Source organism: Epinephelus lanceolatus, chromosome 16 (genome assembly GCF_041903045.1).
Source record: "Epinephelus lanceolatus isolate andai-2023 chromosome 16, ASM4190304v1, whole genome shotgun sequence".
In the NCBI taxonomy this organism is placed as follows: domain Eukaryota; kingdom Metazoa; phylum Chordata; class Actinopteri; order Perciformes; family Serranidae; genus Epinephelus; species Epinephelus lanceolatus.
The window spans coordinates 17,288,902-17,307,889 of NC_135749.1; the positions used below are offsets into that span (position 1 = coordinate 17,288,902).

Below are 18,988 nucleotides of genomic sequence, written 5' to 3' on the forward strand. Positions count from 1 at the left end.
AGGTGTGTCTTTGAGGAAATGATGGAACCTGTGTCACTAGCCCTTTTTAGACAGGAATTGTGCAAATTTGCAGGAAGTCTTTTTTTCAGCATTGGCAGTATAAAAACAAAATCGGGGAGTGCAGCAAAATGCCGCCTATCTACTTTTGTTTATACAGAATGTGCCTTTTTCGGGGCAATGGGGGGCGTGAGCAAGTAACAAAACATGTGACGGAAACAGTGACGTGGGTGGGAAGCCGCGGCTGGTCAGTTCTTCGGCGATTCTCTCGTAAGTTGGCCCTTTCCTCACCGTCCCTGTCATCTGCCAGTTAATGGCCTCTTCGTTTGCGAGGACAAGGAGGGCGCGCAATTCCTTGTCTCCTCAGTTGCTCATCTTTACAGTGTTTGTCAGGTTTTCGTTTCCCTCTTGCTACTAGCTGCTCGCTAATTCCTGCTATCAGCTGTTTCCTGTTTATCCACGCCAGTGGGTCCCACGTACGGCGTCATCAACAGCCCCTCCCACAAGTCTTCAGCAGCCCCTCCCGTTGCAGAAGGCCGCCTTGGTCTGTTTAAACCAAAAGGGTTCCAAAAGGGCGGAAAATTGGGCACCTCGGATCAACTCGCCAATCCGGCTCTGTTTTTCTAAACGCTCGCAGCTTGCTGGCAAAACGACCCAACATTCGCGGAAGATCTGGCAGTGTAAAAGGGGCTACTGACTAGAAGGAAATAGCTTGTGATGGAGTGGTGACATAGGTTGACACTGTGCTGGTAAATATCGTGATTAGGGTTGCACAATATATAGTTTTGATATCGTCATCGTGATGTCAACTTGTGCGATAAACACATTGTAAAAAGATTGCACTAGTTGAAAGAAGTATTTGACATTTGTCACACTCTACTGGTGTGTGCTGCCCTGTGGAGACAGGCCCCTTATATAGGAGGGCTGGAGGCAAAGTGGTCCCAGGGGAGGGGCCAGACTTAAGTGGGATTCACACAAGTAATGAGTCCACAATAAGTGAAATCAGTATTCTGTCTCTTCTTGTGAGGTATTTGTGTAATTCACATCAGTTTGAATCTGTGCAGAAAGAATGGCACCCGTCTACTTTGCTGTCAAAGGGATCCTACCAGAAATACAACTACCGCTTTGCCTCCACAATGCTTGATTTTGCAAAGCAGGCAGAATTACAGAGTACTGGAAACACTGATATGAAGGTAATACAGCTCACAAAGTCACTAGTGCTAGTTTCCCAAACAGATGCTTTTGTTCATATTAATGTGAAACCATATGGCTTTCTGCTGCAGCAAGTGAGCCTGGAGCCTGCCAAGTACACATCAGTGAATTTCGCTAGTTATGCAGAAGGTTGGTATTTATTTTTCATGCCTCAGTATATGTTATATTCATCTGAATGAACCGGACCCTCAGTGGAAACCTGAATGATGTTTTGCTAACTGAATCTGTGGTGGCTTGCAGCTTTGAAGGAACTGGAATCCATCAGAAAGGAAAACAAGGAGGACAGCTTGATTACAGTTATCAAACCAGGGAGCAGGCTGCGTATGTATTCTTTAATTGTGAACTAGTTGGACCAGTGGACTGACTCATGTCAGATAGTCTCTAGTGTTTTACAAAATTTCTGCATAAATTCTCAAACTGTTGAATAAACAATAATAAAAATGATTAATAATAAAAAGTACCAACATATTTGATAGTCCCAGTAAAGAGACAATGTTTTCAGTTCTTCTTTTTTAAAACTTCCATTGAAAATGTTTTTTAACCATTAAAAATATAGAACTGATAACTCAGTGCTGCTTGTTTTTCTTTGTAGAGCCCCACACTGCGTCAGCAGCGCCTGTAGTGCGAGCAGGGCCAGCAGCACCAGCAGCATCTTCAGCACCAGCAGGGCCAACAGCAGCACCAGCAGCACCAGCTGCGTCTGCAGCAGCAGCATCTTCAGCACCAGCAGGGCCAACAGCAGCACCAGCAGCACCAGCTGCGTCTGCAGCAGCAGCATCTTCAGCACCAGCAGGGCCAACAGCAGGGCCAGCAGCACCAGCTGCGTCTGCAGCAGCAACAGCAAGAGGAACGTCTGTAGCACTAGCAGGGCCAACAGCACCAGCAGTGTCTGTATCGTCAGCAGCACCAGCAGGGCAAGCAGATTCAGCAGTGTCTTCAGCGTCAGAAGGGCCAACAGCAGCACCAGCTGCGTCTGCAGCAGCACCAACAGCCTCCTCATCACCAGCAGGGCCAACAGCAGCACCAGCAGCTCCAGCAGCTCCAGCAGCTCCAGCAGCACCACCAGCGCCTGTAGTGCCAGCTGGACCTGGAGCATTATCGTACAAACTACACTGTCAGGTGATGAATTATAAATATCACAATAATATATTTCACTACGATAGCCTGGATATTATTATTGTACCTAATACATAGGGGTGGAAATCACCAGAGGTCTCACGATATGACTTTATCACAGTATTAGAGTTAGGATACAATTTATTGGTCTCAGTGAATCAAGACAATATTGCATGCAAAAACCACAATACTAAGCTGTATAACTTTTTACCCCCACCCCTACCTGTACTATCTGTGTAGTGGGAGACATTAAAGTGAGCTTTGTTTTCACTTTTCTTTTGTTTCTCCCTTGTGGCAGAACTGCAGTATGAGTTTTGACAGTATGCCTAAGTATTGCAATCATTTGTCCAAGTGGAATCACAAACAGGTAAATCAATTTCTTCATAGATTTATACAGAAATTCTTTGTGATTATTAATTATATGATACAAAATATAACATTGCATACTCTAAGATGTGTCTGTAATGTTCCTCCCCAGATGTTGAAGAGGCACTTTGGAGGTATTGGACACTTTCCTCTCATTTCCCACATACTTGTTTATTGTTAAGCTCAGTTACATAAGATATGATTATTTTCCCCCTTTCTTTCAGGTGTTGATGATTGCAAAGCAGGTACACTTTGTCTTCTTTTGTTACAATATGCTGCAGCACTTTGAGCCATTAGTTTAGAAAAATGTTGGTGAAAATGTCTTAAAATAAATCTCTTTCTTTATCTGTTCATACACACATACATACATATATATATATATATATATATATATATGTGTGTGTGTGTGTGTGTGTGTATGTATATATATATATATATATATATATATATATATATATATATATATATATATATATATATAGTTCCAATAAGCCGAAACATTAAAAACCACTGGCAGGTGGAGTAAATATATCTAATATGACACTGGATGAGCACATGACATTAAGAGATGCTGTTAGTGTGTTATCTCAGTCAGCAGGTAGAGCCTTGGGATCTGTGCTTAATAAAGTCAAATACTGTGGTAATCTGGGATTTCATACTTACACACGGCTCTACAGTTTATGTGTTTGTCCTGTGTCTGATTATGCTTCTGGTGTTTGGGGTTTCCGGGAATACTCAAGTTGTAATGCTGTGCACTATAGAGCTATTCGATCTTTTTTAGGAGTGCATAAATTAACTTCAGTTTTAGCTGTTTGTGGAGATATGGGATGGGAACCTCCAAACATCAGACATAAATGTGAAATGCTTCGACTGTGGAATAGACTTGTAAGGATGTCAGATCAGAGACTCACTAAAAAGATTTTTATCTGGGACATTTTACATGGTCATCCCTGGGTTAACGAGATGAAATCCTTATTTAATTTGAATGATTTTTCATTTATCTTTCATAACAGGTTACTTTGTAATATTCGGGAGTTAAAGAATAATATGTTTCTCAAGTGTAAGGAAAAATGGTCTGTCGATATATGGTATAAACCAAAATTACGAACTTACTGTCTCATAAAAAACTGTTATGATGTTGAAATGTATGTGAAGTATAATTAAACAAAAGACAAAGATCATTATGTGCACAGTTACGTTCAGGAACATTACCCTTGGCTTTAGAGACCGGCAGGTTTAATGCCATTCCAGAGGAGGACAGACTTTGTCAGGTGTGTGAGCTCGGTGAAATTGAGAGTGAGGTCCATTTTCTGTTTTACTGTCTTGTTTATGAGGACTTGAGGGGTGTACTTTTTCTTAAAATGTCCTCTATTTATGCTGATATCTTTTGGCTGGACGAGTATGAGAAACTTGAGTTGTGTTTTAGAAAGGGAATCTTTTTTGTTGCAGATTTTATTTGTAAAGCGTGGGAAAGAAGGCAGAATATTCTGTTTAAAGTCTGAGCCGTAAAAGGGGTTGTAATTATGTATGAAATGAAAAAAAAAAATAATAATAATAATAATGTACACTGCAACTGTACTTTTTTGGTGTCTTATAAACCCATGAGGGTTGGGCACTTTGTGCATGACACGTAAATAAAAATAATCCATCAATCAAATATATCAATCATCCCATTACAATGCAGTGTTCTGCTGGGAAACCTTCAGTTTTGACATTCATGTGGATACCACTTGACACCCTCCACCCACCCAAACACTGTTGCGCGTTTAGGTGGGTGGAGCGCATCAAGTGGTATCCACATAAATCCCAGGACCAAAAATTTCCCACAGGAACACTGTATCGTAACGAGAGGATCAAAGTTATTCACTTCACCTGTCAGTGTTTTTAATGTTTTGGCTGATCAGTGTATGTTTTTTTTCTGTGTTTTTAGGCACAAAGTTTGAGTTGATGGTGCTAATTTAAGAAAATTATTTTGGTATTTTTTTTCAACTTATTCTCTTAACACTCTTTATTTTAAACGTTAGGATGGAAACCCAGTCTGGACTTATACATGTACCACCAAGAGCGCTTGAAGCATAATGAACCACTTATTGGTGAGCGGACCCACTTGTTAACAATGTGTTTTTGTAAGGTGTTAAAATGATATATAAATATGTTAAAAATATGTCGTCTTATTTATTTATTTCTGTTTGTTTAGGTGTATCCCTGGTTGTGACATGTATCAGCAATGGAGATATGGAGAACCCTTTTTATGTGTGCTTTGCTTGTGAGGACTGTTTTTGCAAGTCCTTTCGCAAACAGCACTTCAACTCCATGAAACATCTCATAAACACCTTGGTGAGTTTTTAGTAACTAATGTGGTTAGTGTTCAGTGCAGCTGTGTTTGGATGCTAGCAGAACCACTCGTGTGTGAGGAGTTGCAAATGATGTATATTTTGTTTTTAGTTTTATATTGCACATTAGTACTAATACAGGTCCTATCGCTGTCACATAGTTTGATGTCTTTACCTCTTTTTGTGATTCAAAGTAGTCAGACTTTTACTTACTGTTGGGAAGGGTCTAGCTGCAGAGCTCCAGGCTCAGGCCCACGTCGTCCGTCAAACCCTTTACAGTCACGAGCTTGGGGAAGGAAGTCTTAAATTGTGTACTCCCGCCAGGGATGGTCATCAAGATATGACAGAATGCGTTCATTAGTTTGAATAAGCCACGTGGCCTCCACAATAAAAATGTGGCCTAAATGTGAAACCAAGTGTGATCAGTCAGCTTATAATAAGCCTACTAAATACAGTGGCATGGATGTGATACAGTGTGTTAAATATATGCTCAGTAGGCTTCTTTCTTTTATGCAATTAAACATTACAGTGCATAATATAATACAGTGGCATGTAAACATTATTTATTGATAGGAAAGAGAGATTAACTCACATGATTTTCCATCTTAACATGCATTAACACACGTGATTCTCCACCATGGATCTGGTGGGTGGATCCCAGCACTGGAGATGATCCAGAGCCTGAAGCTCAGCAGCAGGACCCTATACTGTTGCAGAGTGAAGCACTTGTTAATGCATTATGTGCACGTGTCATCACAAAGAGCAGTTTAAAAAATGTTTTTCTTATTGAGATGTTATCATTGCATGGTAATGCAGATTGTAAGGGAGACACTTTGAAAATACTGAGACCTGCAGGGCCCAGAAACCAAGCTATACCCCAGATGACTCCCCTGGGGTATAGCTTGGTTTATAAATACCCCTTTTTGTCTTGATATTCTTAGCTGCACCAGAACCCCTGGCGTCTGCCTTTTGCGTGGGAGAACCTGGATGTGGAAGTCTTGAGGTCAATGGCATGGGAAGAGGAGAAGGAAAGAGGACCAAAACAGATGTTGCTGAAGGTAAAATGCCAAAGAACTGGAACAGACCTGTGATTTGTTTTTCTCTTGAAGGTGGAAATTCCATATTTGAGCTCACTTGCTACAAGAAAATGTCAGTGTTGTACGTTTCTGCAAACCACAGATATATTACAGTTGTACATTTCAGACGTATCTTATCAACGTTTCTTAAGTGAAATAGCTCTGATTACATGCATGTGAGCTGACTGTGTCATCAGGAGGTGGAGGGGATAGTGTGACAATTAGACCAACAAACAACAAAACCAGTTGTTTTTTTAGCAAGACATCTTCGGAATTTGAATACTAACCTAAGTGTACTCTGTTCTGTTTGATTTCCAAGAATTGGACAGCACACGAACATCAATTTACCAAAACAACTCCTTTTACGGTGTCTTCCAAAGTTCACCAACTCAAAAACAACTTCTTATAAGGATTCTTTCCTATTGCGAAATCTGACATCTGGCCAACTGTTTCTAAGACCTTATGCAACTAATATTATTTTCACCTTTGATATAGAATGATACATTATCTGCCTCTACACATGCTGCTGTGCTACAGCCTATTCAAGTGCTGTAATTTGTTAGTTAAGTGACAACGCCTGAACGCAACACAGGCTCCGCTCCATAGACTGGCTTGATTGTAATTGTCCTTCAGGAAAATGTGGCCCAGGCCGCGCTCTTGTGTGCTCACCTGTGTCTGTGTGCGTGTGTGTGCTTGTGCGCACGTGTGTGTGTGTGTGCGCACGCGCATCAGGGCTGAACACCGTCAAGCGCGATACATTGAGAAGAGGAGGATTGTAAATGTGCGACCATGTAGAAACAGAAATGACATAAGATAAATAACATAAGGCTATTTAGTTTGCGCCCCCCTAATATAATGGTAGTGGATACACGAGACATGTTTCAAGCAACGTTTGCAGATAGTGAAATTTCTGTTAACTGTTTTCACTCCCTCTTCGTTTTATTCAACAGCGAAACTGAAATGATCCCACACTGGAGATTTGTATGACGCCGGTGCTTCTTCAAACTTCTGTCTCTCAACTCCTCCGCTTGCGTTTGCCATGGCTCTCTATGTTTGTTTTTTCCACTTCTTTTCTGTGTGACGCGGGAGTGATTGGACATTAACTCGCGGGAAGGGCTTTTGTGCAGCAGGGTGATTCGGCTGTTCTCTTTAAACATCCATGGACTCGGCCACACACACACACACACACACACAGTGGCCTGTAAAGAATAAACGCAAAATTAATTGCAAAACCAAAAACCTGTGGTCCATAAGGGCATATTGATCCGAGCTGTTCAATATTTTACCGAGGACTGTTACATCCCTATTTTATATACTAACTATACACTGTCAAAGTGTGATCTGTGTCTCATTTCCTCTGAGTGTGCAGAGCAGTTTGACCTTCGCTGTGCAGAGACCCTTATCTTTTTGCTCTCATACACTTTTTTGTGTCATTGCTGGGAGGTGTATGGCAGATGAAGCAATGTATAAAGGTTTTAGTGTAACTTTGGGTCTATGCCTCCATGCGGGCGATTGCCTTAGCTGGAGGTATTATAGTCTTGGGTTGTCCCTCTGTCTCATTCTCGTGAACCCGGCATCTCATGAACACCTGGAGGGAATTTCTTCAGATTTGGCAAAAATGCTCTCTTGGATTCCACGATAAACTGATTAGATTTTGGTAGTCAAAGGTCAAGGTCACTAGAACCTTATCTGTCTTAAGGTTCATTCTCACTGCTGCGATGCGGAAATATGGGACGGATTTGCGGAATATTCACGCAGCGCTTTTCCGTGTTTAAACCATACACACAGGCGCGGTACGGACGCAGTGTGGAATTTCGCGTTGTTGTGTTCCAATTCCGCACAGTGTGAATGGGTGTGGGTGAACATGGACGCGAGTAGCAGCAGAAGCAGCAGCGAGCTAGCAAGCTAACGTTTAACAAGCGTCAACATCAACTTTCTTTAGCACTTACCACTCTCACCGCAGCCGCCAAGCTGGACAATGGACTGCCAGACGTTGTCCTTTAATTCATTGTTCATAAAATCATCCTGTCTTTTATCAAAAAGGACGGGGTGCTGTGAAACGAGGTTTATCAACCTTTCTCCCATACTGTCCTGTCTGACTGGATTTTGGACTCTCCCGGGTCTGCGCGACTATAAACAAACAATTTCATTGGCCCAGCTGTGGAATTCCACGGCGAATTCCGCGGGGGTTCAAAGTCTGGGGGAAAACTTTTTTCACTGCACGAAAGTTCTGTCTCGGTGTGCAAACTTCCATAACAACCTATGAAATCAACTTTTATATGTTTCAGCAAGAATAATCCGCACGGAACAAACATCCACTTGGATTTAAGAATAAATTTATTAGAATTTTGTGGTCGAAGATCAAAGGTCAAGGTCGGTGTGACCTCAAAAAATATGTTTTTGGCCATAACTCAAGTATTTTTGCGCTAATTATGACAAAACTTTATCCAATGTCAAAGGTCAGTTTCACTATGACATCATGATATTCTGCACAAAACAGTTCTCTGGCTTTTCTGGCACTTTTCTCTGTCATATCACAGTAACAGAAGTGGAGACATTTGGTCAGATACTAAACTGGTGACACGCTGATTGTATAGATTTTCTGTGGTGTCAGGGGAAGATGTGTGTGACGCATCCATGTTTTCACACATGGATTAACTAAAAGAGAAACTTGACTGGTGTGTGGAGGCATTTAACTGTGAGGCGGTAATTCTAGTTTGGTGTTGTGAAAGCATGAGCTCTGTATGCAGATGAAAAACTGTGATAAAACTCAGAAAGACAACTGCTTTAAAACTGTGCTCACAGCCAAAACATTAAAACCACTGATGTGCTCCACCTACCAGAACACAGTTGCAGACCAAGTAAACCCCCTTATGGCAATGGCATTTGTCAATGGCAGTGCCCCCCCAGCAGGACAAAGCTCCATGCCACACCACAAAAACTGCCTAGATCCCAATCTGACTGAACATTTGAGTGATGTGCTGGTACCCCCAATTCAAGGTGGGGTCCTCCTTGGCCCAGACATGGCTCTGATGTGTCAAGGCATGAACACAGGACCTGAGGGCGTCCTATAGTGTCTGACACCAACACGTTGGCTTCAACACAAAACACATGGCTTTCATCTGGCTTTAGGTCTCTGTCATGTTCCTCGGGCCATTCCTGAGCAGTTTTTGTGGTGTGGCATGGTGCACTGTCCTGCTGCGGGGCCACAGCTACTGGGGAGTGCTGCTGCTATGTGGGGGGAGTACCTGGTCTGCACTGGTGTTTAAGTGGGTGGAGCGTGTCTGGTGGCAACCACTTGAATGTCAGATCCAAAGGTTTCCCTACAAAACATTGGATTGTAACAAGCTGGTCAATGTAATAAAATGAAAACATGACTATTTTTTGGCAGTCATAGTCTTTAGACTAGAAAAAAATGTCTTTGTTGTTACTAATTGAGAATTTTTTCTTTCTCAGGTTCTTGATATGCCATCCTGGGAGTTTAAGAGGCTTGATGGACTTAGCTACCCAAAAGGTAGGAACTGGTGTCATATCAAATTATTCAAACACTGATGGGGAGACAAACTCACAGTATCTTTCCTCTCTGCTCAAAGCCTTTTTTTTTAAAATAAAGTCCAAATTGTGACCTCTGCTCTGTGAGATTATCAAAGTGTTGTTGGTCATGTGTGCCACCAAGCTGACAAACACTGAATTCCAAAAGCGAGACATGATTTTATTGTCCCATTTGATTTTGTCTGCAGTGATGGCAAGACTTCAGCAATACCACACAATCTTAAGGCGTGACGGTTAGTTATAAAATAATTTCTTAACCCTAATTAGGTAAATGAAATGGCTTACTTTCATCTGAGTGATGCATGTTGGTCTGTTTTTATATCCGTGCAGTTCCACCAAGTGAAAGACACAGCAAACTCCAACAGAACGAGAGATTTCCTCTGCTCGGTGAGTGCCACTGCAGAGAAACAGTCTCACAAGAAATCAGAAATGCACTCTGGGTGTTTTTGACTTTTCTTTGTGTCATCATTGCAGGTGCAAACTTCGTGGTCATGTTTCATGTGTGTGTTAAAGGGGTTCAGCTCAAAAATATGGGCTTCCTCTGTTTGCTCTGCGAGAGGAGGTTGAGCGGCGCTGAACATTACGCTCATGTGTTCAGCCGAGAACATGTTGTAAAATTTCTGGTGAGTATTTTTACTATCACTTCTTACTCCATTTTTCCATTAATGGTGACTGCTATGCTCTTATCGTCACTCAGTTTTTTGTGTAATCATTTGGAGTGTTGTGCAAAGGCAGCAAACAACAGCACAGTAAAAGTTGTGTTAGGAAAAATACAAAGCAAAAAGCAGGGTATGTGCAAGCTGTTAACTTGTTGAATTACACTCCAGATTTTGATTAGGCAGCTAAATGCATCCATTTTATTCTTTTACAGAGTGCTGCATGGATGTCACAAGTTTTTCTAGTCATTGTATATGTTAAAAAAAAAAGTGTTTTGGTTAGGCTGCTATTTAAACATTGAAAGGTTAGAGTGTATACTGTAGGAGCTTAGGACATTATGATGGAAGTATATATTACATATAATATAATCATGTCACGTCACATCATACAGGATGAACACATCCATCAGAAAATACACCCATATTTAAGTAGGTGGATAATTTTGTTGGATTTGTGGGGTAGGAACAATGACAAGTGGCAGCCATGCATTCTGCTCAAGTGCACACAAGTATTGTGTGATGATGCAATTTGTAAGGAGGATTTGCATTTTTCTTAAAAGAAATGGGCTGTTTGTTTGGTGGGAAGTCTCACTCCTGTGCTTTTTGACCATTTATATTTAAATTTGGTGTGAATATTTCAAAAATCTATGAAGGAGGGAAGTGTCATGCAGTTTCCCCCAGTCACTCAGGGCTCCTCAAGGAAAATATTTGTAGCTTTGAGGGGTATCATGATTAACAAGAGAAAGAAAGAAAGAAAGAAATCACACTCCAGTCACCCTCCCCCTCCTCTGGTGAGTAAAGAACAGCCCCTTAGGAGACTCTGTTTTGAAACTCAGTAAGAATGTGTATGCCTTTTTGCAACTTATGTTCAAAAGTTAAAAGTTAAATTCCCTCCTTTTTTTAGTAAGAGATGGTAAGCAAACCCCATGTTGGCAGGCAAAAATAGCTTAAGTTTAAACTAAAATAGAGGCCAGCCACAGTTTGACTCAGGTGAGTAAAAAATAATATTTATTGTCACCATGTCAGGTTTACTGGTATTTACTGACTAGTTTACTCTGCAGCAATTCTAATAACCAAGAAGTGTTTGATTACCAAAACTGTTTGCTTTTCTATCTTCTCAAATGTGATTATTTGCTGATTTTCTCAGCTGTAACATTAGCTAACGTACAGTGCTGTAACATTAGCTAACGTGACAACCAAATAATGTTAGCTAATGTTATATTAGCTAATGTTACGTTAGCAATATTACATAAGTAAAGAACAGTCCCTTAGGAGGCTCATTTTTGAAGTAATAATGTGTATAAATTTGTAAAACTCATGGTCAATAGTTAGATAAAAGTTCAATTCCCTCCTTTTTTCCAGTAAGAGATAGTAAGCAAAGCCCATGGTGGCAGGCAATAATAGTATTAATTAACGTTATGTTAGCTAGTGTAAGAAAGAGCTACTTGTACTTTAGCTAACGTTACACCAGAAAATAACTGACAGTCAATGAAGACACTAAACTTTATCGCTTATTGATGCAACATCAAGAAATCACACCCCAGCCACCCTCCCCCCTCCTCTGATACATAAAGAACAGTCCCTTAGGAGACTGTTTTGAAACACAATATGAATGTGTATACATTGTTGCAACTTATGTTCAATAGTTAAATAAAATTTAAATTCCTTCCTTTATTCAGTAAGAGATAGTAAGCAAAGGCCATGGTGGCAGGCAACTTAGCGTTATTTAATGTTAATTAACATTACGTTAGCTAACATTAGAAAGAGCTACATTACGTTAGCTAATGTTACATCATAAAATAACTGACAGTTGATGACACTAACTGATAAGGGGTCATCCCTCAAGTTAGTGCTGAATGCAGATAAATCAAAGACCATGCTATTTTCAAATGGCAAGCAGCTTCCATCTCACCTTCCTAGGTTGTCAACTGTTCATGGGGTTGAAATTGATATGGTCACATCTTATAAATACTTAAGCATTCTAATTGATGAGAAACCGTCCTTTAAACTGCACATCGATAAACTCGTTTCTAAGCTGAAATTGAAATTGGGTTTCTTTTTTAGAAATAAATCATGTTTTTCATTGCAAGTCAGAAAACATTTGATCACCACAACTTTTTTACTCCTGTTGGACTATGGAGACATGCTTTTTACGAATGCTCCTGATCAGTTTTTAAAGAAATTGGATACTGTATACCACTGTGCTTTGTGTTTTATTACTGGTTGCAGCTATCGTGTACATCACTGTTCCTTATATGCCATTGCACATTGTCCGTCTTTGTATGTTCGTAGACTGTCTCACTGGCTGACTTTTATTTATAAATCTATTCTTGGACTTCTGCCTACATATTTGTGTTTACACATGTGTGGAAACCTCAGCCAATTTGGCCTGCGTTCTCAGGGCATCATACAGATGCAGGTCTCGAGAGTCAGAACTGAACTGGGCAAAAAGGCTTTTAAATTTTCTGCCCCGTCTACCTGGAACGATGTGCAGAAGGACTTGAAACTGACACATCTTGTAACTCTGGGGGAATTCAAGACAATTATAAAAGACAGAGAATTAAGTTCAATTGGATCTTGTGATTGCACTGTGTAATCATGTAATCCCACTCTGGTTTTCCTGTAGTGTGTGATCGTATTTTATTTGTGTCTTGTGTGTTTGGTGTAACCATTTTGCTTTTGTGCTGCCGTCTTGGTCCGATCATTCTTGGAAAAGAGGTTTTAAATCTCAATGAGTTTTTACCTGGTTAAATAAAGGATATTGATTGATTGATCCCTATGTTTCCAGGGTTCTATGTTTCCCGGGTTCTATGTTCCCCACTTAACCGTGCAAAAAAGCTTCTATGTTACCCACTTGGTTGAGCGGGCCACAAAGAACCTGGGAAACATAGAACCTTTTTTGTGTAAGCGGGGAACATAGAACCTTTTTTGCAGGGTTAAGTGGGGAACATAGAACCCGGGAAACATATAGTAGAACCCTGGAAACATAGATACGCTCCCACCGATAACGCTCGTTGATGCGCTAATCGATAGCTAACGAGCTAACGTTAGAAAAGCTACAAGTGAACTAAGCTAATGCTAGCCGACTGAGCATGTCTTGCTAATGCTGGCAAAACCTATGAATTAACATCAGTGGCATTTTAAAAGTTCGAGGGGCATTTGTATTTTGCTTCTATCCAGTTTTATTTTACTCATTTTAATTTAAAAAGCAATTTATGGTATACATTTACTTGGCTAACATTAGCTAGCTCAGTGATGTGTTGCAACTACAAGTGCTGTTGTTGCCAGAGGAGGACAAGATAAGGTATGTTAATGTTATTTGCACTAATAGTGCATTAGCCATGGACTGAAATGATTTACTGGATACTAAGTGTTATAGGGTAAAAAAAAAAACAAAAACAAAAAACATGCAGATAAAAAAAATAAATCTTTTAATGCCGTATGCTTATTTTCCACATAAACCACAGTTAGGACAGTTGTTTCAGTTGCTCAGATGTGCTCTCCATAATCAAACAGAGCTTTCTTGTGTAAAATGTATTAAAAATAAATAGGTTAATTGAGACAATAATTGAATATACCAGAGTTGTAGTGCAGAAAATTTGCAAACTTTTTTATGTTATGGTTTGGAAAAAAATTGCAAGGTTAATAGCATATAAAAAAAACATGTTCATCTTTTTCAGTTCACATCCATAGGTGACTTTATAATACATTCAGTAATGAGTATGGATAGTGACACTGCTGTTACAGAAGTTAATTATACTGCATAAAGTACAAAAACTACTGTAATTACTTCTGTAGTACTTTTAAGCATACTTGATTATTGATTATTATTATCATTCACAATTTGTTTCCTAAACGGTTATAAATTGCTATACTATAATGTATCACCATCCAGCGCTAGTTGTGATATTATTATATAAAGTATATGCTGTTTTTCTATTGGTCTTAAGTAGTATCTGCTAATGCAGTTTGTTGATTATAGTCCCATTTCTTTCTGGGGACAATAAAAAGTACACAAATAAGTACAGTGATGTCAAGAAATGAATGTCTGAATATCTGTGGTATATTAGATATTGCATACAAGTGAGTGTGATGGAAAATTCTGGTATTTAACCTATAATGTGTTTTGCATGTGTTGTATACCCATGTTCTGAGGTTACTTGTTTTGATGAAACTGAACTTCTCACCTAATGATATGTGTTGCTCATTTAACCCCTAATGTGACAGCAGTGTGAGATACAGCAGGGGCCAAATGGAAGCAGATTAAACAACAAGTGTCCTTGTGGGCCTCAAGAGATGTTGTCTTAGGGATGCTTACTGCAGAACCACCTGCTTGCTATCTATTTTGACTATTGACATGCATGTGTTTTGGGAACTATAAAGATAGCATAGCTGAAGAACATCTAGGCACTGACTCACTGACTAACTGTTCATGCGGTTGTATGCGTGTGACTCCATTTATTAATGCTTATTAAAACTCAAGAAAGACAGCCGACATGTGAAGACTTTTTTCTTTAAACTGTTTATTAAATAGAGTTGTTTTGCCACCACAAAACTGGCGACCATGAAGGGACACTCATCTGTGAGTGGATTGTGAAATTCTGGACTGAAGGTGTGAAGACTGTGTGCACAGCAAGAGCCGGCGCTCTTACAACCTCAAACTCCCCCACAAAGGTGTGTTTAAGTGTAGCAGAAAAATTCTGACTGTTAACTGGACTAAACATTTGTGTATTTGTGCTTTGTGTGTGTAGAAGTGTTTCCACCGGGTCTTCGACAATTCAAGCACTAGTGCAGAGACCTTATTGGACTTGGCAATACAGGCAGGATGGTCTCACCTGTTATCAGATGTACAGGTATTTTGAACCATGCAGTGAGTTTCTGCACTATCTCCATGCTATGTAGCATTTCCTCTAGGCATGCATTGATGTTTTTATCGCCATATTTTCTGCCTTCAAAGATAGTACAGTTGGACAAGCCCATCTGGGAGCCATGCAGCTATGAGAAAGGTGAGTATTCATAATGCAACGAATGTTTAATGTCTGTAAATGTAAATTATTATCCTGACTATTCTTATACTGTTACTTATGTTGTGTTTTGTTCCAGCAATAAAGATCCTGAAATCTGCAAAGAAGAAAGAAGGAAAAACAGAGTTAATACCCCCAATATGTCTTAAAGAAAAGCTGGGTATGTCAAGCCAAATATATAATTATAATATTGATAAACTTTACTTATGTAGCACCTGTCATGCACAAAATGCAGCACAGGGGCTTTACAATAAAGGCATTATAAGCACTGAGCGTGTCACATGAAAATAGACATAATGAACATAAAACAGGCAAACAAGGCAATCCAATATAAAAGGATATTTAAAAACAGTTTTAAACATGGATTAAGTGATTCAGCAATTTTCATCTAAAAGTGGTGGTGATTTGAGAGTTTATTAATCCAAATCTCATATAGTATTTTTTCTTGTATCACCTTTTAGACCTTGCATTTATTAATAATCAGAGCCTATAATTCTGGGCACAGACTCACCAACAGACATTGAGTAACCGAAATAAGCATCTCTCAGATTAACCCAGAATGTCTTTTAGCAAAATCCTAAATAATGGAGTTGTTTTTTTCCCCACCTGGAACTTTATGCTCTGCTATTTCTCCTGTAATCATCACACTGTAACCTGTGACAGGCTGTTATGATACCAGAACTATTGCACATTCACATATATGTAGTTTTTTGTCCAGCCGCGAGCATCACATAGGTTTACATTACCAAAGGTTTATGATAAAATCACTTGAAGACATCTTCTCCTGTGTGCACATGGCTAGAGAGATTGTGCTGCTGCCAGAGGAGCCGCTGAATGAGTTCCCTCTGAGTGGTAACTCGCTAAAAGAGTCCAAGAAGTCTGGGGCTGTTCATAAAACATTCAGGACACCACAGTTTATTCCACACTGCTGAAGCTGCTCCTCTTTTTGGAACCACCGCGGAGTCTGTAATGATTTCGCTTTCTGCCATGCTTGTTATTGCCGTGGGTAATGGTATACTTGTTCAATATGTGAACAAGTCAAAATACAGCGAGTATCACAATATAAATTTTACGCATCATATTAAAATCATACTGGTATTATTATGAACGAGATGATGTGGCACACCTCCACCAGTGCGAGCTGGCTTCCGTGATTTCTATAGGTAGTGTTTTCCATAGCTTTGGATGATTATAATTAAATGCATCTTTAACATCATGTGTATTTCTCAGTTCCTAGAAAAACCTCGGAAAAAGACAAGGACCGTGTGAGAGACAATAGTGAGAAACACAGCAGGACGATGGAGGGGTGTGAGAAAACTTTGAGTCAAAACTCCGACAGTGACGAGACAACCCTGAAAAAGATGTCAGTAGAAGTTGGTGCTGATGTCTCCAGTGCACATTGTGTACAAAGTGGAGAAAACACAAAAAAGGGAGACAACAAGGAGACTCCCACACCAAGTGATGAAGAATCAAAGAGAGGAGATGTGACCTCAAAAACTAGTTCAGAGGAGATACAGAATGCGGGAAGGGAGACATGCCAGGGAATAAAGGAGGAGAAGATAAAAGAGCCTACATCAAGAAAACCAACGGATGGAAGTGATGGAACAGAGGCCGGAATACAGACAAGCAGAAGTATCACACAGAAGAGGAAATTCTCACAGGAGGACACCTGTCCTGCTATAAATGTAACACAAGAAATGGACCATAAAAGGCAGCGGCTCACCTCCAAAGAAGACACATCTCATAAAGAACCCCAAAATTTGCCAAGTAACGCACAAAATGTGTCTGAGCCTGTGGTCGTTACAGCATCCGCTAGTATGAATCAGCAACCAGGAGATAAGTTGTGGCAGTATCTTAGCAAGAAGAGCCGAGATCCTGTTGTTGGTGAGTTTCTTTCTTTCTTTTTTTCTTTTTTTTTTTTTTGAGACGTAATCCATTGTTTTACCTAATTGAGCTTCATTCTTTTTCTAATAAAACAGGAACATTTCAAGCCTAGGGAGAAGATTTGTAACAGTATTAATATTGAACAATATATCTTCTAGGCTTAAGTGCACTTCTTGAATGCAACAATGATGAGCATGACCCTCTCTACCTCTGTGAGTGCTGCTCTCTGAAGATCCCAGAGAAGGACATCATCAGCCATGTCACCGGAGTCTACCACCAGAGGATGTATCTGGTGGTGAGTAAATGTTAAAGAATGGGTTCGGATTATTTTTTAAATCTGTGTAGGCAGAACTCCCATATGTGATGTGTACATTGAAAGCCTCAGGCCCCAGTCAGACACAGTGTGTTATACCAGCCGGGGGGACTTTTTCATCAGAGTGAAGCGATTCTCTTAGGGCTACCATCCTCACTACCCCTTCAGAGCAGGTTGCAACGTCTGGTCTTTACTAAGCCTTGTCCTAGCTGCTAAGTCGCTCTTTGTTAAAACCAGTCTTTGGAATTGACTTTACGATAGTGGCACCAACCACACTTCAGCATTGTCTTAGTTACGCCTTGTCTTACTGATGGATGCATGTTCGTGTGAATGCCTATGCCACTGTGGCTACTGTCTAGCAGTGCATGCGTTGTTACGATACGTACATGTTCTTGTTGTCTTGCTAAAGTGTAGTTTATCATTTATCATCTGGGGTGGTGTTATTATGTAGCATCCAAAAAAAATAAAAGGACATTTCATGTACATTGAGATTCAAAAATTAATAGACCTGTGCAGGAGTGGTGTGTCTGTGTTTGGACGGACAGTTTGTTGTTAGCAGTGGTATTAAAGAGTAAGGATGACACTAGCATCTGATTGAACCGATCACACATTTGCAGCTAAGTTTATGTTATTTGTGAAGGAGTATTTTTTGGGGGGTCTTCCTTGTGTAAGCTAAAAGTAATACTTCACAGCTTTGTTTAAGGTCACCCTCAGGTCAGTTGTCATTGTTCAAAAAGTTGGTGGTCATGCACGGCTGCTTCTTTGAAAGTAATAATCCATCTTCTGACTCCTAGCCATTACGTGTGACCCCAATCACAACTTAGAATGCCACGTTTGGACCAACTAAACCTAAGACAAGACATAAGCCCTGTCTTAGTGACCCACGGATGTATAAAGAGAGCTGTTCACAGTGTTGATGGCGGGGCTTGTTTATTCCTATCTAAGTTGCTCAGTGGTGCATGCCACAATAGAAGTTTGTCTACCCAGGTGTAAAACTACCTGGATCTTTCTTCAATGGGCCCATAGAACATGTGCACTAGAGACTTTACCGACCGAACAGCTTACTTCTGCCTTTTGGTTTAGTGCTCCTGTAAGGTTAGGATGCTCGACTTCAGAAAACACTGAAATGAGGAGACTTGGAGAACTACGGAGAAAGGTTACAGCCAACGGGATCACTTTAATTGCAGAACTCAGTATACAGGTTGTAGGTACAACAGTACACCAGTAGAAACAGCAACACAGCGAAACAGCCCCGAACAGTCAACCTTCAAATGCCTTTATAGTGGGCATCTGTTCGTTCATGTGCATGTGAGTGTATGTGTGTGTGTGTGTGTGTGTGTGTGTGTGTGTGTGTGTGTGTAGGGACACGCTTGGGTCATATTCCCTGGGAATCCAATGTTCTCCTGCTTCCTTTGTTTGTTCCTAAAGCTGGACTTCGTGCGCTAATATTTTCCTGTCT

At 40.3% G+C, this 18,988-nt stretch overlaps 1 protein-coding gene across 3 annotated transcripts in view; it reads left to right on the forward strand.

The window, feature by feature from the left end:
- Positions 1 to 18,988, forward strand: part of LOC117263044 (uncharacterized) — a 65,273-nt gene that overhangs the window by 25,023 nt on the left and 21,262 nt on the right. For all 3 annotated transcript variants that reach the window (XM_078176130.1, XM_078176132.1, XM_078176131.1), the window contains exons 12-30: positions 1,062 to 1,190; positions 1,281 to 1,338; positions 1,450 to 1,530; positions 1,802 to 2,328; positions 2,624 to 2,692; positions 2,804 to 2,825; positions 2,916 to 2,936; positions 4,716 to 4,784; positions 4,889 to 5,028; positions 5,966 to 6,082; positions 9,557 to 9,614; positions 9,841 to 9,885; positions 9,983 to 10,039; positions 10,127 to 10,275; positions 15,060 to 15,161; positions 15,266 to 15,314; positions 15,412 to 15,492; positions 16,563 to 17,216; positions 17,375 to 17,511. In XM_078176130.1, the coding sequence (XP_078032256.1) occupies positions 1,062 to 1,190; positions 1,281 to 1,338; positions 1,450 to 1,530; positions 1,802 to 2,328; positions 2,624 to 2,692; positions 2,804 to 2,825; positions 2,916 to 2,936; positions 4,716 to 4,784; positions 4,889 to 5,028; positions 5,966 to 6,082; positions 9,557 to 9,614; positions 9,841 to 9,885; positions 9,983 to 10,039; positions 10,127 to 10,275; positions 15,060 to 15,161; positions 15,266 to 15,314; positions 15,412 to 15,492; positions 16,563 to 17,216; positions 17,375 to 17,511 (2,565 nt within the window). The remainder of the gene's footprint in view (positions 1 to 1,061; positions 1,191 to 1,280; positions 1,339 to 1,449; positions 1,531 to 1,801; positions 2,329 to 2,623; positions 2,693 to 2,803; positions 2,826 to 2,915; positions 2,937 to 4,715; positions 4,785 to 4,888; positions 5,029 to 5,965; positions 6,083 to 9,556; positions 9,615 to 9,840; positions 9,886 to 9,982; positions 10,040 to 10,126; positions 10,276 to 15,059; positions 15,162 to 15,265; positions 15,315 to 15,411; positions 15,493 to 16,562; positions 17,217 to 17,374; positions 17,512 to 18,988) is intronic.